A 25,455-nucleotide genomic window follows, 5' to 3' on the forward strand; every position below is an offset into this window, starting at 1 on the left:
GGGGAAGGGGTGCAGGGGCCTGATCCGGGCCGCACCGCACCGCCGCCGGGCTCCTCTGCGCGGTGCTGCGGGCTGGCGCTCCCTTTCCCGGTTCTGGGAGCAGGCCTGGCTTCGCGTGCTGCACCCCCGGGCTCTGGGTCTGACCCCTGCGTGTGTTGCGTGCAGGGACTGCATCCAGCCATGGCGGCCCTATCACTTTCCCTTCCTCTTCGTCAGCCCGGCCGGGCGCAAACTGTGTTTCTTTTTTAAAGAAAACGGAGGCTTTTACCTCCTTTACAGGCAAGTAGAGCAATACTGCCTGGTTGACTCCGCATCTTGCTGCAGCTGCTCAGTAGGAGTGTTCCCCAAGCCTTTTTCATCTGAAACTTCATTTTTCAGCTGTCATTGACAGGAAAACATGATTTTTAATGTTATTCTGTGAACGGAGAGGATACTTACCCGAGTGCAGTTATGAAAGTCACAGCTCCTTCTCATGGCTTTCATGTTTCTACTTGCGTTATAGTCCATGGTCTCATCAAACCTCACCCACCAGTTCCTCCCGCTGTCCCCTTCTCGGGACGTTCTCTGTTTCACTGATAGACCTTAATGTGCAAGTGTTAAGGATGCTGAATTGGCAGAGACCCATCGGGTGCCCAGATCCAGTCCTTGCTATCTGGGCGCCATCTCAAACTCCCTTCCTGTAAATGTGTTGAATGCAATTGCAAATACAGCTTGGTTTTTTGTCTCTGCTGTTCCCCAGGGAGGCTGCTATAGGCCTGACTGCTCAAATGACTAAACCTCGTCAAATTTCCAGTCTATCCATACATATTGGCACCCCTTTATACCTTTTTGCTCTTATGCAAATAGTGTTCATCACTGTGCATGAATGCCCTTCTTCCCTAGTGCTGTGCTTCTTGCCTCTTGGATTATTTATAGGCAGCAGTCATTTCTTCTTCCAACCTTTACTTTGCCTTGCTAAACAAACCACACTCTTTTAATCATCCCTCATTAGAAAATCTTTCAAATGCCTTATTTGCAAACAGCATGGCATCAGCGTGCAGCAGAATCTAAAAATACAATATCAAATAATCCCTTCCTGAAGAAATCTTCAAGATTGGACACCCTGGCCAACAACTGTCCCTGCGCTGTTCTCAGATAAACGTGGGTGGGAGCAGCCTGAGGTCCAGCATCAGAACTTGCTCACGCACCAGGCTGATAACAGGGACTTATCAGGTGGGACTCATCACTCATTCATAATCTATGAACCAGCCTGTACAGTGATAAGAGAGGAAAGGCTTTATTTCCTTTGAGAGAAACTAGGTATAGCTATCACTGGGAAATTACAGAAACATTCCTTTAATGGAGCAGCAGAGAACCAATGCAGGCAAATACCAGAAGACAAAATAGCCAATATGGAGCTCAAAGTCGTCAGCAGAAAATAAAAAGAGAGAATTGCCATTAAGTCTTTTCTTTCTCCTGCCATCCTAAAGGAAGAAAAGTCATGCACAATTTGAGCCCTTTAAATATAACAGAATTACTGCAATTTAAACATGCTTTCTGCTTTACATGTGGATCTGAGATTTATACAGTGCGGCTCCAGCTATCATTGGTGCATTTCCAAACATGGCTCCATCCATTGCTGTCGTCTTTCAAATGATACGGCATAGTGCATGATGCTCGGCTTGGGGGCCAACGAAAATGGTATTAGCTGCGCTGTTAGTGTACAGAATAATCTCATCTGCTATTTAATATTAAAAAAGAAGGAAATAATCATGCTTTATTCTGTAAAATAAATTCCTTGTAAAAAATATTTCTATAAAGTATATTGTGAAAAATAAAATTGAGGTTCCTAGGAGTGTGTAACTGCTTAAAACGTCAATGCAACATGCATGTGACAAATGTCCTTTCCTTTTGGTCTCTACAGAGCCAATAATTTCTTCATCATTTTGATCCAGACTCAGTGGGGCCCTGCTAGAAAGAAACAGAATGCTTAGTTTCTTATCTCCTCAAGGGGTTACGTCTGTCTTCCAGAAAAGCAATGGACAGTAAATATATCTTATCCTTTTATTGCTCCAAAGAGCCAAAGAAAGTCAGTCTTTTTCAGGAGTGGTGCTATAAAATGGCTACGAGATCTGTTGTCTGCATAATGGTGGGGGGTACAGCCTGTAGCAATGGAATTTCCAGTCAGGGTTATTTTTTTCTTAATAAATTAATAAAACTATTTGCAACTTACGGAAAAAATCAGCGGATGTTTCACAATCTGAAGGCATAAAGAAAAAGAGAGGGAAAGAAAGGAATGCCATCTTGAAACCAGCAGAACAATGAGCCGGCTCTGCCTGCTGAACAGCATTATATTTTATGCCAGCCTTTTGCATTCAAAAATTATGAATCACATGCTTCACTGTCTCCTCAACCCACGTGATATGGTTTAAGATTTCTTCTTGCCAGGGGTAAGCTAATGAAAAGTAATCCCTTCTGTAACAATAAATAACACAATACAAAGCACTTGGGGAATGGTTTTTGCTGGCTTGCAGTTTTCATGGGAATTGAGAGCACGGGCATGGAAGCCAGTCATTTGTCTTTTAACATGGCAAGAAAAACGTTCTTACTTTCCCAAGTTTTTCCTTCAAAAATTTTTAAAGCATATTGACTGTTTTCAGAGGTGTATTTTCATTTTCAGAAGGTTATAGAAGTTTGCATTAGTACTTTATTAAGAATGGAGCACTTTTTAACTAATAAGGAGAGCACTAGCCAAAGTTTTGTAGCTCTGGCTTCCTTATCAATACTGATACAATCATAAATGTAAAATATTGAAGGTGAAAATGCTGATCCCAGTGTAGTCCACTGTATAGCTCCATTCTGTAATCCTCAGAGAGTATTTCGTAAAACTTTCTGCTGAGAAATTGAGTTCGCGATCCTGATTCCAAAGGAGGGATGAGCAAGATGCTTCCTTTGATTCACAGAAAAATCTCAGTAATCCTGCCATTTAGAGAAAAAAACTATTTTCCGACTTGTAATTTCCTTTTATTCACAGCTGAATAATTGAAAGTGAAAGTTGATGCTCACCTGTCTTGCCCTTGCAAGCAGGTTCAATCTATTGCATGGTAATACAGTGCATTATAATACAGCACATTGTAGTATTCCCTGTAGTTTAGATTTACCTTCAAAAGGCATTTTTTACCAGAAAATGCACTCTTCCACTAATCAGTTGGAGAGCTGTCATGATTCTGATACTCATTTCACACTGGTAGTGTGATTGCGTAGGATGCCATAGAGAGGAGAAGGAAATGTATAGTCTAGTACACAGTGTTGTGCACCATTTTTTCTGGACTGTAGTCCCATTAGAATTAATTCTTCCCAGTGACTTCAGACAGTGGGTTTAACCTTGGCGAAGAGGCAAGGAGACAGCCCTTGCAGAGCTTCCTGAGGACTCTGCCACCAGCATGGACATCCCTTTCCCCTAGCCCACCATCTTTTTGCCTCCAGTGGATCCGGGAGGACATATGGTGCAGGTCTGACTCTCCGTGTCTGGGTGCCTAAGATGAAGCCAGGCTGTAAGAAATCCCCTCTTCACAAGCCCCACACCAGGACCCCTGTTTAAGGGAATCCGGCACTACAGAAGAGCAGTAAGAATATAATACCCATCCTTTCCTCCGTGATTCTGAAATGAAGACCAAATTGTGCCCTCGGATCCTCTTGAATATCCTAGCATGCCAGAGACTTGGCCTGGGAGAAGGCAATTTCACCCACAAACAATCAATAGAAGGACTGGTCCATAGTATGGCAAAACACAGCAGTTTGGATTAATCTCTATTTTCTATTGCAAATACTAAATAATGAGAAACATTTTGATGGGCAGCATTTAGGATCTGTTCTCTGTGCCAAGCCAAAAGTGATTATACTGCTTTTGTCAGCTCCTATGATAATCACAGAGGCAACTTAGGCTGACGTTATCCAGTAAAGGAATATATTTATGTCAGGAATAAGACAGGTTTCATGAGTAAGTAACCCAATGTGTGACGTGGATTTAAATTAGCAATGCTCAGAGCACAAGTCTCTCTTCCAGTAGCCTGAGTAAGAAATTGATAACCAGCTCAACCAGACTAAAAGAATGTGAGACCCCGTAGCCATTACTGTCTAACTTTCAGCTGGGTTTGTGCTTTATTGTACCAAAAGGCTTCATCTATTACTCTGCCTTGGCAAGTGTAGTTGGAGGGAAAATCCTTTAAACTGGACATTTGCTGGGGGAAAATATGCTCCATTTTCAGAATGTACAGAATGAATTTCAAACAGTGTGAATTTCAATTGTTCCGTCACTTGTCACTTGCAAAATATGGGAGGTTCTCAAGAAAACGCTGGCTCACTGAAGACACCATTTATATTAAAGGTTGGAAAAGCACACCGTCATTTATATTCTATGTTAAATTACCGTATGATGACATGGATGGATTAGTGTTAACTGTTGTCAGAGCTGAAATGCACCATCTCATGTGAGGAGCAACTGAGGGAAAACCACACAGGAATCGAAGCTGGAGGGAAAAGCAAAAACATTATGGGAAGAAAGAATTAAAAAAATAGAAAAGTGGTGAATGGCAAATATCAAGGGAGGATAAGAAAGAAAACAGGAGGAAAAGACAGAAGAGAAAATATATTCAAATGGAAAAATGAGGAATGAGACAAAACTCATCTTTCATTAACAACAAGAGACAGTTGTCAAGTGGACTCAGTTTCAGTAAAAATCTCTGGGTGGTTGAACTCTGCATTTTTACAAGGCTGTGGGGGTTAAGAAACATTTGCCTGTCATGCACTCTGAAAAGATTTACTGTGTTCACAGTTTTCTTAGCATAATATTGCATTTGTATCACTAAATCACGAAAAGTTTCTCAGGACCTTTCATTTAGGTCTCCTGAGTGATTTTCACAAGAGAAGGGGAATTAGACTTCCTTCTTTTGTGTCTCAGTTATAAAACACATGCTTTTCTTTCTTTATCCATACGGTACAGCTGTACCATTTGCTGACATAAAAATTCTGAAATGAAGCAAAGGGCCTGAGAGTACTTAAGTGCCATTATGTTAATTTAGACCTTGATGTTAATTTACAGTACCTGAGACTTGCTTGCAATTCTGCAGCATAATGCAAACGGAGTCATTGCATAGTCACATCAGCAGTTTCACCAGACAAATTGTATCACATTTTATATTCTTGAAATAATTTTCTGAAAGATGGAAAAATTAGGAGATTCTTGTTGAAAAAACATTTTTCACCAAAAAAAGTGTTCTAACAGCTCTAGTTCCTTTTTTTGAAGACTCAGTATGCTGTAAGCTCAACAGATGATCATTTTCTGACCCCATTCTTGTCATCTTATTCTCATATGTTAAATAAATGAAACTGTAGAGGACACACAAAATAAATCATAAATGATGCATAAGGAAGGTCAAGCATGTTACCTACAAAATTACCTTAAAGTTTTTAAAACTAAAGTAGGTGCTCCAATTTAAGCATAGCCTATATGCTTTGCTAAACAAGGAAAGACTTAAGGATATGAAATGGGTTTCAGATGAGTTCATGATTTTTTTTTCTCTTTACTTTCCATGTCATTCACCTGAAAAAAAGCTATACAGTAACATGAACTCTTTTCTGCAATAGTAGCATGTTTACACTAGAGGGTGCTACTTAGACAGGACTTTAGGCTGCTTAGTGTTTTGCTTTGGAAATCTCTTTTTCAATATTTGGAAAAAAATGCGCATCTGAAATAAGAAGAAGCTGTTTTTAGAGGGAGAAATTCTACTGAAATTTGAACAAACACAATTAAAATGTAACGGTGATGATATTTTCCACACACGTACCCATGAGGGACACTGGTAATACAGTCATCTCAGCTTCAGTAGAAAATACATATATAATTACACTGAGGCTGTGTTAGAGATGAGTAAATATCCCTAATATTTCAGTTTGCTTTTGCTTAAAAAACTGTTATGACATGGAAAATAGATTAACTAAAGGAATATGAAAATAAGATCATGGCTCATTGAGAGGGACAGAAACATCTGATGGAGTAAAACATAAAGTAGCAGTCTATAGTACAAACACAGTGTCACTGAATGTCTGGGTGTGATATGATGGAGGGTTGCCTCACCTTGCAGTAAAGCATTAAAGAAGGCAAAGGGAATGGAAATGGCCAAGAGGTTATTTTAAATAATTCTTCCCTCGTCCTTCCAGTGGCGGTGAGGACTGTCAGAGCCCTGAACGTGTCTCTCCACATGTCCAGGGGCTTTGGCTGCCTGGAGTCAGAGCCCACATGGAGATGCTGGAGGTCTTGGGCCATGAAGAGAGCTGCTGCTCCCTGACAACAGTTTGCAAGTGGCTTGGTATGGGCAGCTTGTCTTTTTATATGTCTAATCCAAAAACCTCTTTTGAACTCAGCGGATCTGTAAGAAAGCAAGATGGTGTGTGCCCTGCACTCTCCCCGACTCGGAGACTCTGGAGCTCCAACTCTGGGACTGTAGTAACACCCTCAATAAAGTGGTACCCAGTGAATCTCCAAAACCAGACATGAGATGGAGGAGAATAAAGTCTGAAGAGAACTCTGTCTTGGCTTATGCTTCTCCCAAGCGTGAACACTATTTCCATCAGCTTATGCTTCTCCCAAGCGTGAACACTATTTCCATCAGCTGAATTTGTCACTGGTACCACTTGAAAGGGATTATTCACCATGGAGTAAGTAAAATAGCCCCAGCTGTTTTATAGTCCCATCTAACCCCACAAACTATGCAGGAACCTGCGAGGTAAAGCTAGGTAGTAGTGCCTGGCGTGTACTTGGCAACTGGAAAAAGAGAGTGGGCTTACACCTTGGGTTCTGCCCTTCATTGAGTCCAGTGCTTCTCCTTGAAAACGGGACTTACAGAAGACCACCTTCTCCAGGCCAGGCAAAGCCCCTCCTGCTCTACAGGTCCTGTCCTAAGTGAGAGGATCTGGATGTCCCATGAAATTAAATGCTTTGAAGAAGAAGTAGATCATCGCGCTTTCCCCAGCTGCTGGGTCTTTGCCCACTGAGGTCAGCTGCGAAGGGTCCCCTGCTCCCAGTGCTGGCACTCCAGCTCTAGGGGAGCACTGGCCCCGGCTTGCAGGTGAGGCCTCTTTCTCCAAAGCACCATGTAGTCATACCTATTACTGCACAAGTTGCATCCTGTAAAAAGCTGCTAAGATGGTGTTTTGTGTTTCTTGGATATCCCCTTTTCATTTTCCAAGTCTGTTGTACAGCCTGGACCAGCAAAAAACGGGGTCAGGTAGGCGGTGTGGAAGGGGAAGGGATAGGGAAATGGATGGCAATAGGTGGAGGAACATTGTGCTTTCTCAGGTTGGTTAAGAAACAAGTTAAGTCCCCACCTGATCAGCCAAAAAGAGTGATGCATTACTATGAAAACATTTGCTTTTCAACTGAAATTATCCCAGCACCACAAAAGAGTTGCCAGACTTCAAAAGGCCCAAAGACAAAGTTACGAACATTAAAAAAATTCTCACCATTTGGGGGCAGATTGTCGTTAGCCCTGCGTTGCCTGACCTGATATTTGTGTTGCCACAGCAAGGTGTCTGTGACTCATGGGCAGGTGTGTGCGGTTTGGCAGGCAGCCTGTGCTCGGGCTGCCTGCCCGTCCTGCCTGCCCGTCCTGCCTGCCCGTCCTGCCTGCCCGTCCTGCCCGCCACTGCCGAAGGCAACATCCTGCCTTGCTCAGAAGGACCCCTGTAGCGACAAGACATTGCTGGAGAAGTGGGCAGACGGTTAGAGGAGGAAAGGTCAGGAGGGGTGTGTTGGTCCATCAGTCCATACTGTAAGCAGGCGCATGCTTTACTGTGACTAATGTATTTATATAACCCAGTTCTCTGCCATAGGAAAGCAGCCTCTTTTTTCTTAGTAGGTATAAGTGCATTTGTGAGTCTACAATAGACGTCTCTGATTTTTTTTCCCCATATGATAACGGACAACAGCCAGCTACGTTTGTAGGTTCACATCACGAAGATCTTGCATTGCTTTCACTTCTCTCAACTTTACTGCAAGGTTTGCCTGCATTTTGTTTCCTCTTGTTGGGCTGGGTTTACGGTATCGAGCCTCCTTAGCATAAAGCGGGAACAAATTCAGTGGATAAATCAATCTGAGTACTGGAGCTGTATCAAGTTGCGCTCTTCAAGGCATCTTAAAATAGCAGTCCCATTGAATAAGACTATGAGTAAGCAGCTCCCACAAGCATGTGCTGCCTTTGCTGTGTACTAGAAACGTAGGACCCAGCTGGAATCAGACGGCAATGTTAGACATTTCAGAAGGAGTTTCTAGAAAGAATATGTCTGGAAGGATGGTCAGTTGGAGTCACTTGGTCAAAATTGTTTGGTCAGAAGATGTTCAGCCAGCTAAGAGTCATTAAGTCAGGGAGGGGAGGCTAACCTTGCCATTCTGATGGCCCTGAAGCTGTGCCAAATTATGCAGAGTTAGTTAAGGACTCTTGTTCTCAGCTTTCCTAATTCCTCAGGGGTTCTTTCTTGTCAGCACAGAGAAGCGGAAGAAAGATGTTGGTGTGAATATGGGGGAGGAACCAAATAAAGCCAACATTAAAACAAATGTGTGTATTTATATGTGTATGCATATTTAAAATCCAAATGCACATATACACATGTATATTCATATGTGCATGCATGGGTGTTTGAATTTTGCAGTGTTAGCTTGTGACAGATGTAGAGATCAATAAAATGTATCACTGCTTTTCCAGACTGTACAGAGTTACATGTTGCAGAGCTTATTGATGCTAATATTCCTGTAAAGATCCTCTTCTGCATGCAAGACATTGCAGTATTTTTGGCCGGGTGAATATGAAATTATCTCTGAAGGCATGACCAGGTAAATCTGAAATTATGTCTGGAAGTAATGTTATGTTGAAGCTGAAATACAAGATGCATGTCAGCTTTAATTCTGTCTCCTAACAATGGATACGTGATATCAAGATATAGATCTATTTGTATTGTGGAACTGTGTTATTTAAGCTATATTCCACAGTGTGGCTCATCTAAACCTTACCATTTGTCCCCATGTCCCCTCAGCTCGCTACAATGCGATCTGTGCCAGCCGCACTGATAGCCTCCAGCAATTTTTTCATGACAGAGCAGCTCGTCTTTTTCCCACTGTCCGTCTGGACAGACTTGCAAGCTAAGACTCCTTTGAGGTCAGAACTGCTAGAGGTACGTTAAATGTATAGCATTCTTGTCATATTGAGATACCTAGTAATGTTTTTCTTGACTGAGCTTTCCATGTTATGCTTTTAATCAACAAACGCGACAAAGCTTGCTCAGAGCCAAAGCAGAAAACGGGCAGGTGGCCTTTTAGCATCCCTCCTCTGTGCCTTCTGCTACTGCCCTTGGCATCCTCTTGTTAGGGCCAGGAGCTAGCATGACCTAACAAAACCTTCAAGCCGTCCTGCAAAGGAAACAGGCTAGCGGGAGAAGGGAAAAAAAAAAAAGCGGAGGCAGCAGATTCAGGGTTGGCTGAATGCCCAAGCGCTTGGTGAAAAAGGACTCACAGACACCAGGGAGAAGTAGGCAGATGAGAAACATGGAGGGAAGGCATCCACCAGAGGGAGCAAGGAGAGGGGATAGATGTGTAAAATACACATCAAAAGCTGGTTTCATTGCTACAGCTTCCAAGCATATATAAAGTATCATCTCTAAGAGGAGAATTTAGGGTCTACACAGCAAAACCATTGGGGAGTTATGGTAAAATAGTACATTGACTTTACATTGTAGCAGCCATCTATCGTTTCTTCATCTGCTGTGCCGATTATTTGCAGTGCTTGAACCGATTCACTCTTTTGGTGGGTTTTTTTTCTGTAATTGCCATGTATCACAAGCAAACTCTAACCCATTAGTGATAGCTTTGTCCCTCTAAATTTAAAAGTGTTTATTCAGTTCCTGCAATTTGAGATTTAGAGACAAGCCTGCAGGTTCCAGATACTACACTGTTAGCAAAGTACTTTAGAGGGTATTTTAGGTTAAACTTCAACATGTTGACAGAGCATGTATCTTCTCTGTTCCTCAAAGAATTCAAGTTAAAAGGGACATCAAATTTGTCAGCTAGGTAGAAGTGTGTTTCAGCACTAGCTCTTCATTAGCAGACTGAGAAAAATGACACCTCAGTCTTTTCATAGCTGGTCTTAAGAGTGCCTGTCTTTGACTGTGTGTGAGGCAGCAGTAAATAAAATGAAAATATGTGCTTTAAACTTTTTTTTTTTTAATTATTGCCTGTGAAGAGTGATATGAAAGCAGACAGAACTATCTGATCAGCATCCGCTCAGTCATATGATTGCGTACATGCAAGTGTCTATAAGAAGGATTGATGAAGTTCAGTAAAACTTTTCCAGGTAGGACACAGAAAGAGGTTCCCAGGTAGGACACAGAAAGGAGTTCTCAGAAATATCAACAAGCTGTGATCTGTGGAATTCCTATCCCTGCTACGTGATGATACAGCCAGATCTTATACCTTATAGGACGATGTTATGGAGAGAATCTATGTGTACAGTGCATTGCAGGTATACATTTATTGATGGGAGGGAAGGTGGCAGACATTTAAGCTATTCAACCAAAGCAGCGCACAGCTTCCCAGCTCTCCTCTCCCTGGCAGATACATTCACGTAATGTATGTTGAGCACTATTGTGCTGTTACATCACTTTCAATTAAATTGCTTTCTCTGTTAAGTGTTGACCATTTAGAAAAGTAAATGCATTAACACACTAAAATGTATTTTTGTGTAATCTGACTTCAGTAGTGCCCTTAAGTCTGCATGAAGAGTACAAAATCTTCCTACACCATGCCTACATTAATTGGTTACACAACTGTAATTGCTAAGGTAGAATAACTTGTTCCTATTTGATGTTCGATAGGCATTTTAAAACGTGCAGATTACATTTCAAGGAGTGAAAGGTTTCACAAGCAAAGCAATGGATTGCACAACAAGTAACGCAACAGAAGGGTGCAATATAAAGTCTATCTTGTGCTTTAAATTCTATTTATTACTTATTGATGTATGATAACCTTCTTGATTACTAAAATCAGTTATTGCCCCAAGCTGTTGCTCTGATGCAATTCCTCCATTCTCTTTAGCAAGAGACAACAGCTCCTTGCTGCGCTCTCCCAGGGTGGCACATACCCTGCTGAGCACCCTCGTCCCATGCAGCCCTTTCTCTGCCTGCCTCAGGCCCAGCAGATAATGGTCAATCATTCCAATTATTACCATTTGCAGCAGTGATGATGGTTGATAAATTATCAGTGTACTGGGTTCAGTGTAAGTTATGCCTGCTAGACTCCTGCAAAGGATGACGCTGAAAACCCGTCGATGTTGCTGGCACCTCACGCCGAGCCGCGCCGGTGTGATAAAGCGGGCTCTTTCGGCGATGTTTTTGGGTGCAGCTCGGTGCCCGCCCCGCCGGCGGCCATCCCAGGGCACCGGCAGGGCCGCCGATATACAATGCTTGCTTCTGACCCATTTCAAGTGCCAAGTTATGAACAGGCACTTTAAAATTATGGTTACATTTATCTACCATAAATGTTATTTATATATTTAATTCTTTTTAAAATACAGGGCAAATTTAGCCCAGACACGATCAGTAAGGTCAAACCTGCTTACACTGTGGTCAAATTTACATTTATATTGCTTGGTCTGCTGGATCACAAATTAACAGTGAAAACCCCAGATCTTGTAAGAAAGAGGTTGTATCGATAGAGCTGTACACACACACAGAAGGGGCCAGCATTCACTCCAAGTTGCTAGCAGGCAGACTGGAATAGGAATGGAAGGCCTTAAAGGTGCAAATTCATAACTCAATGCAGGTGGAAACAGTGCTACCAGCAACAAAACAAAACTGCTCAACATAGAAGAGCTCTGAAAAATTTATGAGAAACCTTCTGCCTCATTACCTTTGGGTTTGTAGCAAGGAGTGGGTACGATGCATTCTTCTTTTATGTGCGGCTTTGTTTTAGTACTACAGCCTCCTGTATGCATCCCCCTGTGATCAATGCAAAGGACCACACGGTATCTGAGTCCTTGTCCACAGGTCACAGTGCACTGGGGGGAAAAAAAGGAAAAAAAAAAGAAAAAAATAAAATCCCCCGAGGAGGCGCCGAGGGGCTTCCGTGAGCGTACCTGCTCCGCGGGGACCGGGGGAAGGTGCTTCGCACCTACCTGTCTTGAGGGGAGTCCCGTCGGTGAGTACGGACGCGAGTGTGTTTACCTGCGGGCCCTGTCCCTTCCCAGGGACACTGGGGGGTGCGGAGGTGACACCAGCCTGCCTGTCAGTGGAGCGAGGGACAGAAAATGCGACTAAGAATGCTAATAAAACTATTACTAATTACATCTGGTGTCTTTCGCTCTTTGGCTCTCCTCTTTGCCGTGTTTTCAGAGAAGTTAACAAATCTTTAGAATATGTGTATATAAATGCCTGTATTGTGACTATACGATAATACTATGGAAAAGTATTTGGTACCACACAACACTGTGACCTTCAGTGCTGTGTTTGTGTGGTATGTAGGAAAACCTACAATACAGTTTGCTGCTGCAAAACAAATTTTTCACTCAGATGTTTTCCTTGTTTAAATTTGACGTCATTTCATATGTCATTACTTCAGCTGCTTCAAGCCAATGTTACTTTGTCATAGGGAAATCTATCTAGAAGACGTCTGGTGGAGATATCTTAGCGTCCCCTCATACAATACTGTTACAAGCGTAAGATTTCTTACAGCGACTCTTTCTCTGCGTAATTTATATGCCGTTCCATCTGTGCATGGATACGAGTAGGGTGTTACTACTGGTAATGAGAGTAGAAATAAAGTTCATGGAATCAGACAGAGCATCCCTAGAGATGTACAACAGCAACTGTAATCTTAAAGGATTGAGATTTCTTAAAAGGAAAGATAGTTATGTTGGGTCCATACCCCTCCATCAAATATTCCTGAACGCACCCGTGCTGCAGTAGAGCGAGCCAGAGATCTGCTTGGATAGGAGTTTCATCCTGTGCAGGTCTGCTGTAAGTCAGCGTTTAGTGATTATATCCTGAGGCTATTAAATCAATGGGAGTTTGTTACTTGATTTCATTAGGGCCAAGTCTTCACTCTTACTGATTATTACTGTGCTCATGGAATTTAATTTGAAGAACCTGAATTTGGAGTCAGTTACATAATACCATATTTCAGCGTAGAAACATGCATGCAAGAAACTGCTTGCAAGTCAGTTCATTTTTTTTTTTTTAAGGTAGAAAGAGTACATCTTAAATATCATTGTAATTTTAAAGAAGAAAAACCAAACTGCGCAGCCCAAAATCATGCCAATGAGTCCTGTAAATGCTGGGTATTTCAGAGTTATTTACAAACACTGGCAGTTAATGAATCAGATGTACAAGTTGACTCATAGTTGAAACTTGCCCTTGGTTTTGGAGCTCAGAATTAGAGTTGAATGACAGATAATGCTGTTACAGGAGGAAAGCAAATAGGTGGATATTTTTTGGGAAAAAAAAAGTCTTAGGTTAAATGTCAAAGTTCTCAACATCATACAGGCTCTAGTTAATAACTAACATGCTGTGAAAATAGAAAATAGCTCAGCACTCACTGACTAATTCTACAGCTAAACCATTTTCAGTCATTGTAGACAGAGCTTCCAGTGCTGTCTATTTCAAGCTGCCTGACACTTTCTGTTCAAAGCTTGAGTATCTGTAAACCTTAAAGGTGTTTATAGTGGTGTGGCAATATACTACAGGATTCTAGTCAGATTCTGTTACACCACAAACATAATCTGTAGTATTTGAGAGGTAGTGGAACATTACAGATTCATATACAACACTCTCTGTTGCCTGTTTTTTGCAGAATATTCTTTCTACAGCCCTCTGCACCCACAAACCATACAGTCTAGAGCTCATAAACTGAAGGTAGTTGTTAATCTATTCATATTATCTGAATATTGATGATAAATATTTCTTTGTAATGTAATTGTACATTTGCAAAATGTGTCAAAGGAGGAATCTTACTTGTCACATCCATATATTTTCTTCTCATTTCTCAGTTTCAAACTTCACTATTTTCTTATTACTTATAGACAGATCACATACATTATTTACATTTCTATAAATTTGAAAATTCAATTCAAGCTATTGGAAGTGGTTTCTGATTTTGAACAAAAAGAAATTCAAGCGTATTCTAACACGGTAATGGTGAACTGAAAACCAAAAGCAGTGGCTCAGACCACTGCATTCCTAGGATAAGAGGAACTGCTCCAAGAACATCTTTGCTAAGCACCTTAAGAATCATACCTGCAGTTCGGAAAGGATTTGTCCATTATGCATGTATAACCTGAGTGACAGCTGCTCGAAAACCGCAGGAGCTCTCTACTTTTTTAGAGCAAGGCTAGCTGGACAGAGAGAGATCTGTGCCTACAAATACCTATCATTAACCTCATTCCACCTATGGAACAGGCATTTAAGAAGCTGCTTGTATAGTAGCTACCCAGTAGCCTAGAGGAAGATTTTTCTACAATACTCTTATTGTTATTAACAAATAATCTCTGACAAGATTAGGCAGTGTCTGCAATGCTACAAGATTCAAAGCTAGTGACTGGGGTGCAACTTAGACATGGAAAGTATTTCATTAGTGCAAAATTGTAATGAGATTTGTGGTTCCCACATATCCTCTGTTAACAGTCTTGGGGTACATCCTTTCTCCAGTACTGCTGTGACACTGGAATAGCTACATGTATATAAATGAAGTTACACGGGGGTAAAACTCCCCTGTTGGCAAAATCAAGCCTGTGGTATTTTGTATTGTTCTGTGACACACGGTACGTTTGTATCTGCAGGATGGAGTAAGTCCAGTACTGCCATTTCCAGCCGATATCTTGAAAATTGTGGGATTTTGGCTAGGGCACGACCTGCTCTCGTGTGAGATCCTTTAGACACACAGGGGGAGTTGCCTCTGGCTGGCTGGCTGCCCTGCTAACCCACCTTATGGGGTAGTAGAAACCAAACATAGCAGCTCTGAAGAGGGGCAGAGCTCTGCTCTGGCCCAAGACAGACCAAGTTTCCATTGAACAGGAGGGTTTTCTGTCCTTTGGTACCCTAGTGATGCCAAAATGGGGACAGGCAGCTCTTCTGCACCCTCCTTCTCACTTCTTTCTATATCATCACCTTCCACTCCAAACCTGGCAGATTGTTTCATTTAGTAATTCACCAGTGTCTCTACGACCTATATTTTTATTACTGTGTTGTTGCAGAGAGGAACAAAAATATAAATAAATGGAAGTAAACATGGTGGGAAATCTTTTTGGGAGAGACTATGCTAGGTTTGTCGTGGGTTTTTTTAATTGTTGAAGGACTTGGGCCTTTGTGACTTTGAGTGTTTGGAAGCAAGAGCAATGAAGAGAATCTTTGTACATAAATTATGTATTTTTGGGGAGGTTCTCAAAGGTAGCTAGAGGCTTGGGCATATGTTCTTTGACAGTTTTCTGCTGCAAAAACTGAAATATGTAAAGTCAGGAAATTCAAATTTGTACTTCTCAGAACACATGTAACGTGGATGAGATACAAAAAGTAAAGCCTAACATGATATGTAGCATGATAAGCGGGATAGAGTTATGCCATAGCACGGTGATTTTCAATTTGCCTTTTTCAGACCTTTTAGAAGTAATCTGTTGACATCGGTCCTATGGTACCCAGAGTTTAAAAGCTGGAAATCACTGCTAGCCAATCTATGTAATTAACGTGAATTGATAATCCATTCTCTGACTGGCTACTTTATAGCTGTATGATATCTCAGTAATTTTTGAAACACTGAAGCACGTTTTCAGAACACAGGCTGTGTGATTAATTGGTTTTCTATTCGGAATACTAGACCTCTGTTTCAATCGCCAGGCATTGCTAATCCTTGGAAACTCTTGGATATAGTTTAGTAAGTTGAGTTTCCTAGAAGACAGTGTCTTTTTAGTTTGGTTGATGCTTTCTGACTTACCAATGTGAGTTTAAAATGGTAAGTCTTACAGATTAAACAAATGTACTGGAGAAAGAAATTTAAAATTTGGTGGTTTGCAACATGATTTCGACATTGTCTTAAATATTATTTTCTACTTTATTTTGTAAAATAATGATGTTCATAGGACCAGTCAAAGAATTTAGAACGGCAGTTAAATGACTTCTGTGAAAACTGCAGTGTTATCTAATATAATCTTTCAAATCTGCTGGATTATCTGTTGATTCTAGGTTTCCAGTACAAATATGCATCAAACAGTATCCTTCTTTAGTCAGAAGAAAATTAAGGACAGCTACACTTAGTTTGGCAGCTGAAAAATCACTTTGCTACGAGATCGCACGTGTAAAGTAACTACAGATTTGGGGACAACTATTTTTGATATCAACCATGTGCATGTGAAACCTGCCAGTGTGTGTTCAGCACTCGATCACCATTTGTGACACTTGCAGGAGAATTCTAACTTGTGATGTTCAGAAATTATCTAGATAGAAATGCATTTATTACCGGCCAACTGTACTACTTAGCTCTGAAAGCTTACCGTCATGAGTTTTTGGTATTGGATAGACACAAGAACTTGGGGGAGTGGTTTAAGGTCATCTTGAGTTGTTTCTTTTAATTCTGTTTCTGCTTTGTTTTTTGTTTGTTGTTTTTTTTTCTATTTATCACTTCTTAGATACACGTGTGGTATTAATTCAAAATATTCCCTGTGTAGTAGCAATTTAAGGCTTCTCTGCTCTTTGTGGCTTTTGAGAATTGATTAGTAGAGAAGGTGAAGCGTTACTGCCACTAGTGTTACATTACTGTCTCTCATCTGTATTTTAAGAAGTAGCTCTTTAATTTCCAACTTGAATTTTGTCTACACAAGCAGTCACATGCTCAGAAATTTAATATTTCTGTGTTCAGACATTCTGGAAACCTTGCCATTCATTTCCCCTTCTTAAAAGTAAGGATTCTCATACTGTATTACTTGGCACAGGCCTGAAGTCAATCTTAAATACTTGCCAAGAAATATGTGCGAGCTGTCATCTTATTTTGTTGTCCAAAAAATGCCTCATTTTATAGCAGTTGTTTGTAGATAGGTACACACATAAATGAATGCCCACTGCATAGTATCCTGGCTGCCTATTTGATGTTGTTTTCTTCGTGATGGGAACTGTGGTTCCTCACCACTAAAGCTCGTGGTAAAGCAAGATAAGCCAGGTAGGCAGGTTGTCACGTATGCGGTGAGAATGACCTGGCAGAATTTGAACAGGAATGCCAAGGAACGCGTTCCTGCACCAAGCATAGAAAGAGGATTCACAAACTTAACTGTGAAACAAAACTGAGCTTGCGTAAGGTACGCATGCTTTAGTGGAAGAGAACTATCCAATGCTTCTCTCTCTCCTTCCAGTGGAGGAAACACCCAGGCTGCAGATTTCCCATCTTATGTTCATGCAAATAGGACCTCTGTCTTTGCTTTTTAGAACAGCATCTTCAGGAGAACCAAGGAACACAGATTGACATGGAACTGACAGAGGTCCAACAGCATGGAATACATTGTCATGGTGCTTATGTTGGGAGCAAAACCTAATTTTACTGTGAAAATAAAGCTGAAATTAAACTACTATTGATTTTTTTTTTCTTCCCCTTGGAGGCATTTAATGATCTCTTGCTAATGTTCCATTCAGAGTATAATTACTGTATGTAAAGTAATTACAGCTCAGCTATGTATAACTGTGGGCTGAAGCTCAAATCCCTTTCACGGGCTTTAATCCAGCTCCGGCCATATCTCCTGTTCCGTGAATCCTTTCATTTTAGGTGCAGAAGTAGGAAGCATTTCTCTGTGGCAGGATTTATTTGTGCCCTTACTTTCGGCTCACCTAATGTTCTAGGATGAACTGGTTGGCGAGAGAAGGGGATGGTCAGAACCAGTGAAGAGAGGTCAATTCTCTCTAACAAGCCAGCACAAATGTTAAATACAGTTTTAATCCTCAATGACTTTTCTGTGCAGCTGCCTTGCACCAGGGACCTGTCTCCCCTGAAGGCTATGCCAGGGGTCAGAGCAAGAAAGGAGGGTTCATTCGTTAAAGGAACCTTATTCCCTTCTTGCATTCAGTTTAGTTTACAATGTTTCTTCTCAAGTGTTTTCTTAAAGCCAGCTGTTATTGTAGAATAACTTTGAATAGATGAAATGACAGTGTTGTCTTAAGGATTCTCAGGGGTGTGTTCATAACTAGCTGATCTCTCTTCTCTCTCTTTAAATATAGCTTACTGTCTGTATTAAGAAGGAATACGTGAAACTGAAGTCTTTTAAACTTATGTTACTATACATACGGTGTTGTAAATTGTTCACAGTGGCTGGCCCGTTCCAATGTTCTCATCCTTTCTGAGAGTAAATTCTGTGAATCAGATTTTGCCGATGAGACCACACCAGACTGCTTATGTCACAGCACAGATCCCTGTGGGACTTCACTGTAAATACTGCTCACATACTCTTATACAGTTTCCTGTTTTTTAAGTTATTCTTTATCCATACAGAAAGCCTTCCTTGCATGATAAAGATCGATCAGATTTTGCTCAAAACTAAAACTTGGTTAATGTAACAGTAAACATTCATGAAGTCCTGCACAGAATCTTGTTTTAAACAAGTTAGTTCTTAGCTGCAAACAGTGCACTCGTGCATGGAGATGCAAGCATAAAATATTTGTTTAGCTGGATATTACAAGTCCCAGTCTAATGTTCAAAAGTGATATATACACACAATTCTCCCGTATGTCTAGAAGTCAAGATTAACCTGATGTGAATGCAGTTAAGACAAGTTCTGTGTTTCATTTATGTTGCAGTTTTGAGTCCTTAAGATTAGTATTGCTGTGTGAAACAATCAAATTTGTCCTCAGCTGTTTTGTTTTTTCCCCCCCTCAATGCAGAAAAACTTCACTGGCCTAAGACAGAGTTTTCTAAGAAATCAGTCCTGAGTCCAGAAGAACATAAGCTGAACATTAATAATGAAAACAGCCTCCAGCACCCACCTTCTGGGATCCTTAAGGACATTTTCACAACAGGAACCAGTAGCTACAATGTCCTTCTGCAGAGCAAAGAAGAGAAAAAACACCAGACTCAAAAGCCGTCATCTGCTCACCACAAGAAACACAGAAAAACTATAAAGTGTTCTACCACCTTGCGAAGCAATGAGCACCGCAAAATCAAAGTCCCGCTACCCTTGCTCAGCAGTGGATGGTACTGCACAAACAGACAGCCCTCCATCATCATCACAAGCCCGGTGTCTACCAGCATGCAGTTTACAAACAGTATTTCAGTTGCAAGGAACAGTGTAGGACTGCCATCTCGACCCAGAACTAGAGCTAAGAGGCATTTTAATCTAACAAAGCCAAAGCAATCCCAGTCATCAAAAAGCCATGGAAAAGAGGGAGATATCTCTGGCCGAAAACTCTGTTTACTGACTGCAATCAAACCTTCCAATGTGGAGAAAGAGAAGATGAAATTCTTCAAGTCAGATTTCACATACAATCCTCAGTTTGAATATGCAAACCCTGCTTTGCCAAATGTGTTAGCTAAGCATAGCCACGCATCTGACAGATTTCTTAAGCAGGTATAGTTACTTTTTTTCCTCCTTTTCCACTGATTATTTTTTCCTACAGTTGTAAAGGTGGTATTTGGCTTTGTTTGTAGCAAGTAAAAGTTGTTCCTGCTTATCATCCTCCCCTACTGTTTGAGAAATGCATCAATGATGAGAGTACAACAGTAGAACTGAAAGAAAATATTTTTGATTAAAAAATGAAAGCCTTCCTAATATTTGCAGGATTCTATATAGGATAAAGGCACAGTTCCTTAAATGGGTTTACATGAAACATAATTTGAGGCAAGAAAGCTTTTTAGGCTTTTTAAGCAGAGTCAAATACAGGAAAAATACAATGTCTAAATAGGCTTTAATAAACAGAGGAAAAAAGCAATCCTCTTGGTGACACAGGGATTGGGAGGGGATAGCAATTATTTGAGGTCATGGTTATTGGATAAGCATATGTTGATGTTGCTTGTTTTAATCAACTTTGAAAGGATATTTGCATTACATTAGGCTCAGTCAAGCAGCAGGCTGAAAATCCATTCCGGAGATAGGTAAAACTTAAAAGAAATCCTGCCCCCCCCCCCCCCCCACACACCCTCCCCTGACCTTCCCTGACCTTCCCTCAGGGTGCTTCCCGTTCTGTGTCACTGCCCTGGCTTCCTACCTGTCTTTGAGTTACAAAAAAAAAAAACAAACCAAAAAACAAAACCAACCAAAAAACCAAAACCAACAACAACAACAAAAAAACCAACCCCAAAACCAACATGGAGGACAACAAAAAACATCTTCCTTTCAACTTTGACCTAAGTAACAAAACCCAGTGCTTATCTATATAATAACAGAAACAGTCCTCTTCCCACTTCTGTTTTTTTTTAAAAATAAGACCTTTCTAAACTATTAAGTCTGATGAGATTTTCTAAATAGGTAATCTCATATTTCAAGTGATACTTAACTTAGGAAGAGATCCTGCCATTCCATGAATTTCACTTCTTTGTGATATGAATATTTCACTTCAAAACCCCAAATTCCTGGTGCAAAGGATACTTGAATTACAGTACCGTAGATTCTAATAACTGACCCTTGACTCGAGAAGAGTCTGACATTTATTTTCAAATCCAAGAACGCACACAGGTGTTATTACCCATTAAGTCATCATATTGTAAGGCTTCATCTGCATTTTCACATTAAAAATATCTGTGTATTTTAAAAGCTCAGTAGCTGGGTTTTCATTAAGGATTTATTTTCTTTATGAGAACAGAGAATGGCTGATCTGTTCTTAAAATTGGTTTCCATGCTTCTAAATAACCAACTAAATCATACTGACACCAAATAAAATGACTCCTTGTCTAGAGCTTTTTAGCAAGTTTTCCTTTGATTTTCATAGCAATGTTAGCAACATTAACCACAGATTACAGCAAATCAACAATAACTAATTTGCCAAACTGAATTTAATGCAAATTATCCCCTCCAGTATGAGGTAGTAGAGCCTTAAAAATTATTTTACGCATGAGGATTTTATGGAGCAGGCCTGTCATTGATTTACCCTTCTTTTAATAAACCCCACACCTAAAAAATAAATATTTTAATAGGGAATGATTCCTCCATATTATTCAGATTTGTAACACTACTTTTTTCACTTTACATACAAAGCATAGGAAAATAAAGGTTTTATAACAACTTTATAAAACGCAGTGAAGAATTTAATATTCAATGAAGTGTGATATTTCTGAAACTTACCAAGGAGTATATAAATTGTTTCATAAGGTTTAGTTTAACTTGCAGAAATTTTTAGCAAGAAAAGCATTTCTTCAAAGTTCAGCTCCTAAAAAGACTGAACAACAATATCCCGCACTTCATATAACCAAAAAAACAGCTTTAACATAGCTCCAAGCCCAGCAGGTGGCACTCTTTTTTAGCTACAGCTAGCTTTAGAAATTTTCATCTCTATGCAAATTTGAATTTCATTTCATGCAAATTTACTATTCAGAAAAAGCAGCATTAATCAAAATTCTAATCAGCAAATATTGTATGAGCACTTGCTTTTCTCAGTGCTATTTTTTTTTTCCACGCAGATTTTACTTGTCAGAATAAATATGTAGGTATCTTACAGGAGGTGTTAAGTTCAGAAAAGATGACTTCAGTTGCAAAAAAAGTACTCACAGTGTCAAGATTCAGGTCTGCAGTAAAAACAAAATGGTGTGTAGTCATCCTTTTTCCTGCAATAAGGATAAATTCAATTTTGTTTTTTGAAACATTTTTGGCTTTCACTTGTTGCTGTACTTATTTTAGGAAGCTTTGCTTTGTGTGAACAGAAATGGAATTATTCCTACTTTAATCTATAAAAGGTGCTTACAGCAACTTACACTTGCTTGCTCTTCTATGACTAATATCTCTGTAAAACCAGCTTTTTACTGACAGAACTCAGCAATTTTGTAGGGGGCTTTTAGGACACTTCAGTGAAATGAGCTCAAAACCTGACATTTCGGAAGATTTTTAATAATTTCAAAAATATTTTGACCCACAGCCACGCATAGCCTGCTAGGACTTTAAAACAGATTGTGTTTTCTTACTGCCCTTTCTGCTTTTATGCACGTCTGTGGAATTGGTTAATATAGCGTTACTGCAACATATCTGGAACACAAATCACACCGTGCCCTGTTGTTTTGTTGGTTTTGCTGGGGTTTTTTTGTGAAAGGCAAAGAACACTACGGATTTGCAAACCATTAACACAGCAGGGCTGCGACGGGGAACACACAGGCTTGTGCGCACCCACTTCACGCCCAGGGCCTCTAGTCAGATCAAAGATTTTAAACTTTGGGCACAGCCCAACACTTTTATCAATTGACTTTTCACAGACATAAAGTAAAAATTCTTGAATTATTAATACATTTGAAAAGAATATTCTTAATGTCTCTCATCATACTTTGGCTCTGTTTCTTTGTTTCTCTCTTTCTACTTTATCTTCATAATAAGGTTCTTTCATGAGTCACACAATATGTGCTTTTAGGGAACAAAACTTGACAATAAAAAATAGTATGCAGACTTGCAGCTTTTCACATTGATTGACATATCTAATATTAGAGAAATTAATTCTCTTATTGCTGTTTCAAGGTCAGCGCAGCAACTGTGTGCTCTAAGTGCTATGAAAGTTTTCTTATTGGCACTCCTTCCGGCTCCAACTGCTTGTTTGTTCAACTCAAACAACTTCATTGTTAAGTTTTCTTAACACTTAAAGTGTTTGTTAGTTTTCCACAGATGCTAGAGGTGGCAATACTTAGCTACAAGTAATTGTCCCAGAGTTTGCGGAGCAGATGACTTAACGGTTGCAATTTGCTGAAACAAAATCAGCAAGGAAGTTGCAACTTCAAGTAACCCGTGTGTTAATGCCTTTTGAATTGTACATCAAGGCAGGAAATCTATTTTTGTATAGATTATATATTTTAAAAAAAAAATCATTTTGTTGAATGAGTAATCCCTCCTGTGAAAGAATTGTACATCCTTTTCCCTTGGACTCATAAAAATACAGCAGTTTTCAGTTAATAAATAAATAAATAAATCAGCTGCGCCACATTGTAAGTGTATTACGCACCTCTTAAGTCATTAAAACAAGTAGCCTATGATTAGCAAATTTATCAAATGTTGGAAAAAAAATTAGGTGGAGCTGGAAGGCTAAACGACGAGACATTCAACACAGAGTAACCCCTTGTAATGTCCAGGTGATGTCACAGCTTAGGCACGTTGAAGATTCAATAACATGTCACTGCCTGTAAAAGCATTTAATTGTAAACCACCTCATTCTCCAGTAGTAACAAAATCCCTCCTAAACTAAGATTTATAGATAAGGTATGTTAATATATAACACAAAACATATCAGGCTATCCAAGTAGCGTAAATTCTCAGGGTCCTACACAAGCTTCTCTCTTCCCCTAGAGGAGGCTATAGATCACTTCTGGTGATACTACAGTAGGAGCATAGATTTATGTCAGGACACAGTCTTATACAAAACCCAAGTGAGTATTAATTTTTAATTCCTTGCAAAGTATTTTAAAAGTTTTTCATTAAAAATATTCCTACCAGCTCTAAATCACTAAAACACACTCTTTATCATGCAAAGAGCAAGCATGCAAAAGAAAAGCTACTGTAAATACTGAATAAAACTCAAAGTACTACAGCCTGACTAGACTAGCCTCAAAAACTCACTCCTACCTCTCTCCCTCCTTTCCACTTGACCCCAAAAAGGAGGGCAGCTATCATTTAATGGCTGTTGATTAGACTAACAAGTTCCATCTGGTACAGCTTAGTGTTACCTAAGGATGCAGCTGGGAAGTTTTTCCCCTCAGAAATAAGCTATGCAGGGAGGAAAGCAATGTTGCCTGCAAGCCTTGTCTGTCTCACAAATGTCAACAGAGCCTGCAACCCTTTTGTAGCAGAGCTGCTTCTGAACGTAGGATGAGCTGACTGAACACCGGGGGCTGACTCCTAGCTCACTGAGCCCATTTTCTAACTTGGTTGCCTCAAACAATTCATGAGCATGTCTTATCAGTCCATGTATTTACAATAACTCTCAAGTAACTAAGCTGTGTCGCTGCACATGGGTGACTTGGGATTCAGAGACCTACCTGGCTGTAAATAATTTATTTAAAAAAAAACAGCCACCAAACCTAAACCTGTCAATTAAACAGAGCCTTGTCTTGCTCTTGTTAGTGCTTCTGTGTCATTACTTTCTTGAGCATCAGCGGAGTTTGCTGTGCAAGGGGACTTGTCTTGGGACCGCTGCTTCTTTTGGCACTCTTCGGTAGCGATAAGAGGGATTAAACCAGACCTTTTAGATAATAATGAAAAGAACAGGAATTACTACTCCTAACCAGTAACCTGGTACAGACACGTAGTCCTTCTTTTCTTTCATTTTTTTACCTGTTGCTGAAGAGTTTACAGTTTGGCCTTAGGAACTGTGGCAATATCAGTACCTTGCTTTCCGCTGGCCCAGAGGCTGGAAAATAAGTTCACAGCTGGATGCTTGAATAAGCAAGAGCTTGCTGGTCTGGATTTTCCCCTTTCCCAGCAAGTTCTTGCAACACCTGACTTTGAGTCATCTCACCTCAGACGGTGCAGAACCCCAAGTAAAGGGCTTCGTGTTGTATTCGGTGCCTGGGATCCAAAAATATCCCAACCTTTTTCCCCTCAGGAACCAACACCAGCTGGGGTGGTTGTGACAAGAAGTGTCAAAACCAGCAGCATCACTGGGGTTGGGGCTCATCTCAGTGCTGGGGTGATCTGTCACTCCCCAGAGATTTGTGTGCTGGTGGCAATGTGTGGGGGGGGTGTGTGTGTGTGAGACAGCCTGTTGTTTCAGTGCTTGCAGAGTCATACCTGCCCACTTGGAAAGAATTCTTGGGACTTCTTCTGTTTTGCTTGAGACAGAGTCAAGAGAAAAGGTGGTAGTGGTGAGCACCCTTCTTAGTAGTTTCCTAACCAAGCGAATGCGTGTTCAGCGATGAGGAGGCCTAAGCTTAATGACTTTCTCAATATGCATGGGTTCAAACTTGCCACATCAACTTGGAGGTGGCTGAACCGTCAGGATATAGGTTACTCAGCGTGGCACATAAGGTAGAGGAGGCACCCTTCAGTGTCCCACATTTCCCCTTGAAGCTGCCAGCAGTGCATGGGTTGAGTGGGGAGAGGGCAGAGTAGGTCTGTGCTTCTTCAGGTGGATGTATCTATTGTGGTGAATGGAGTTACATCCAGTTGGCGGCCGGTCACGAGCGGTGTTCCCCAGGGCTCAGTACTGGGGCCAGTCTTGTTTAATATCTTTATCGATGATCTGGATGAGGGGATTGAGTGCACCCTCAGTAAGTTTGCAGACGACACCAAG

At 40.6% G+C, this 25,455-nt stretch overlaps 1 protein-coding gene across 1 annotated transcript in view; it reads left to right on the forward strand.

The window, feature by feature from the left end:
• Positions 1-11,351: 11,351 nt before the first annotated feature.
• KIAA0895 (KIAA0895 ortholog) overlaps positions 11,352-25,455 on the forward strand; it is a 34,138-nt gene continuing 20,034 nt past the window's right edge. Inside the window, exons 1-3 of the mRNA XM_019470529.1 lie at positions 11,352-11,525; positions 12,070-12,220; positions 18,928-19,610. Coding sequence (XP_019326074.1) covers positions 11,352-11,525; positions 12,070-12,220; positions 18,928-19,610 — 1,008 coding nt within the window. The remainder of the gene's footprint in view (positions 11,526-12,069; positions 12,221-18,927; positions 19,611-25,455) is intronic.

The sequence above is a fragment of the Aptenodytes forsteri genome, unplaced genomic scaffold (assembly GCF_000699145.1).
Source record: "Aptenodytes forsteri isolate BGI_AS27 unplaced genomic scaffold, ASM69914v1 Scaffold270, whole genome shotgun sequence".
In the NCBI taxonomy this organism is placed as follows: Eukaryota; Metazoa; Chordata; class Aves; order Sphenisciformes; family Spheniscidae; genus Aptenodytes; species Aptenodytes forsteri.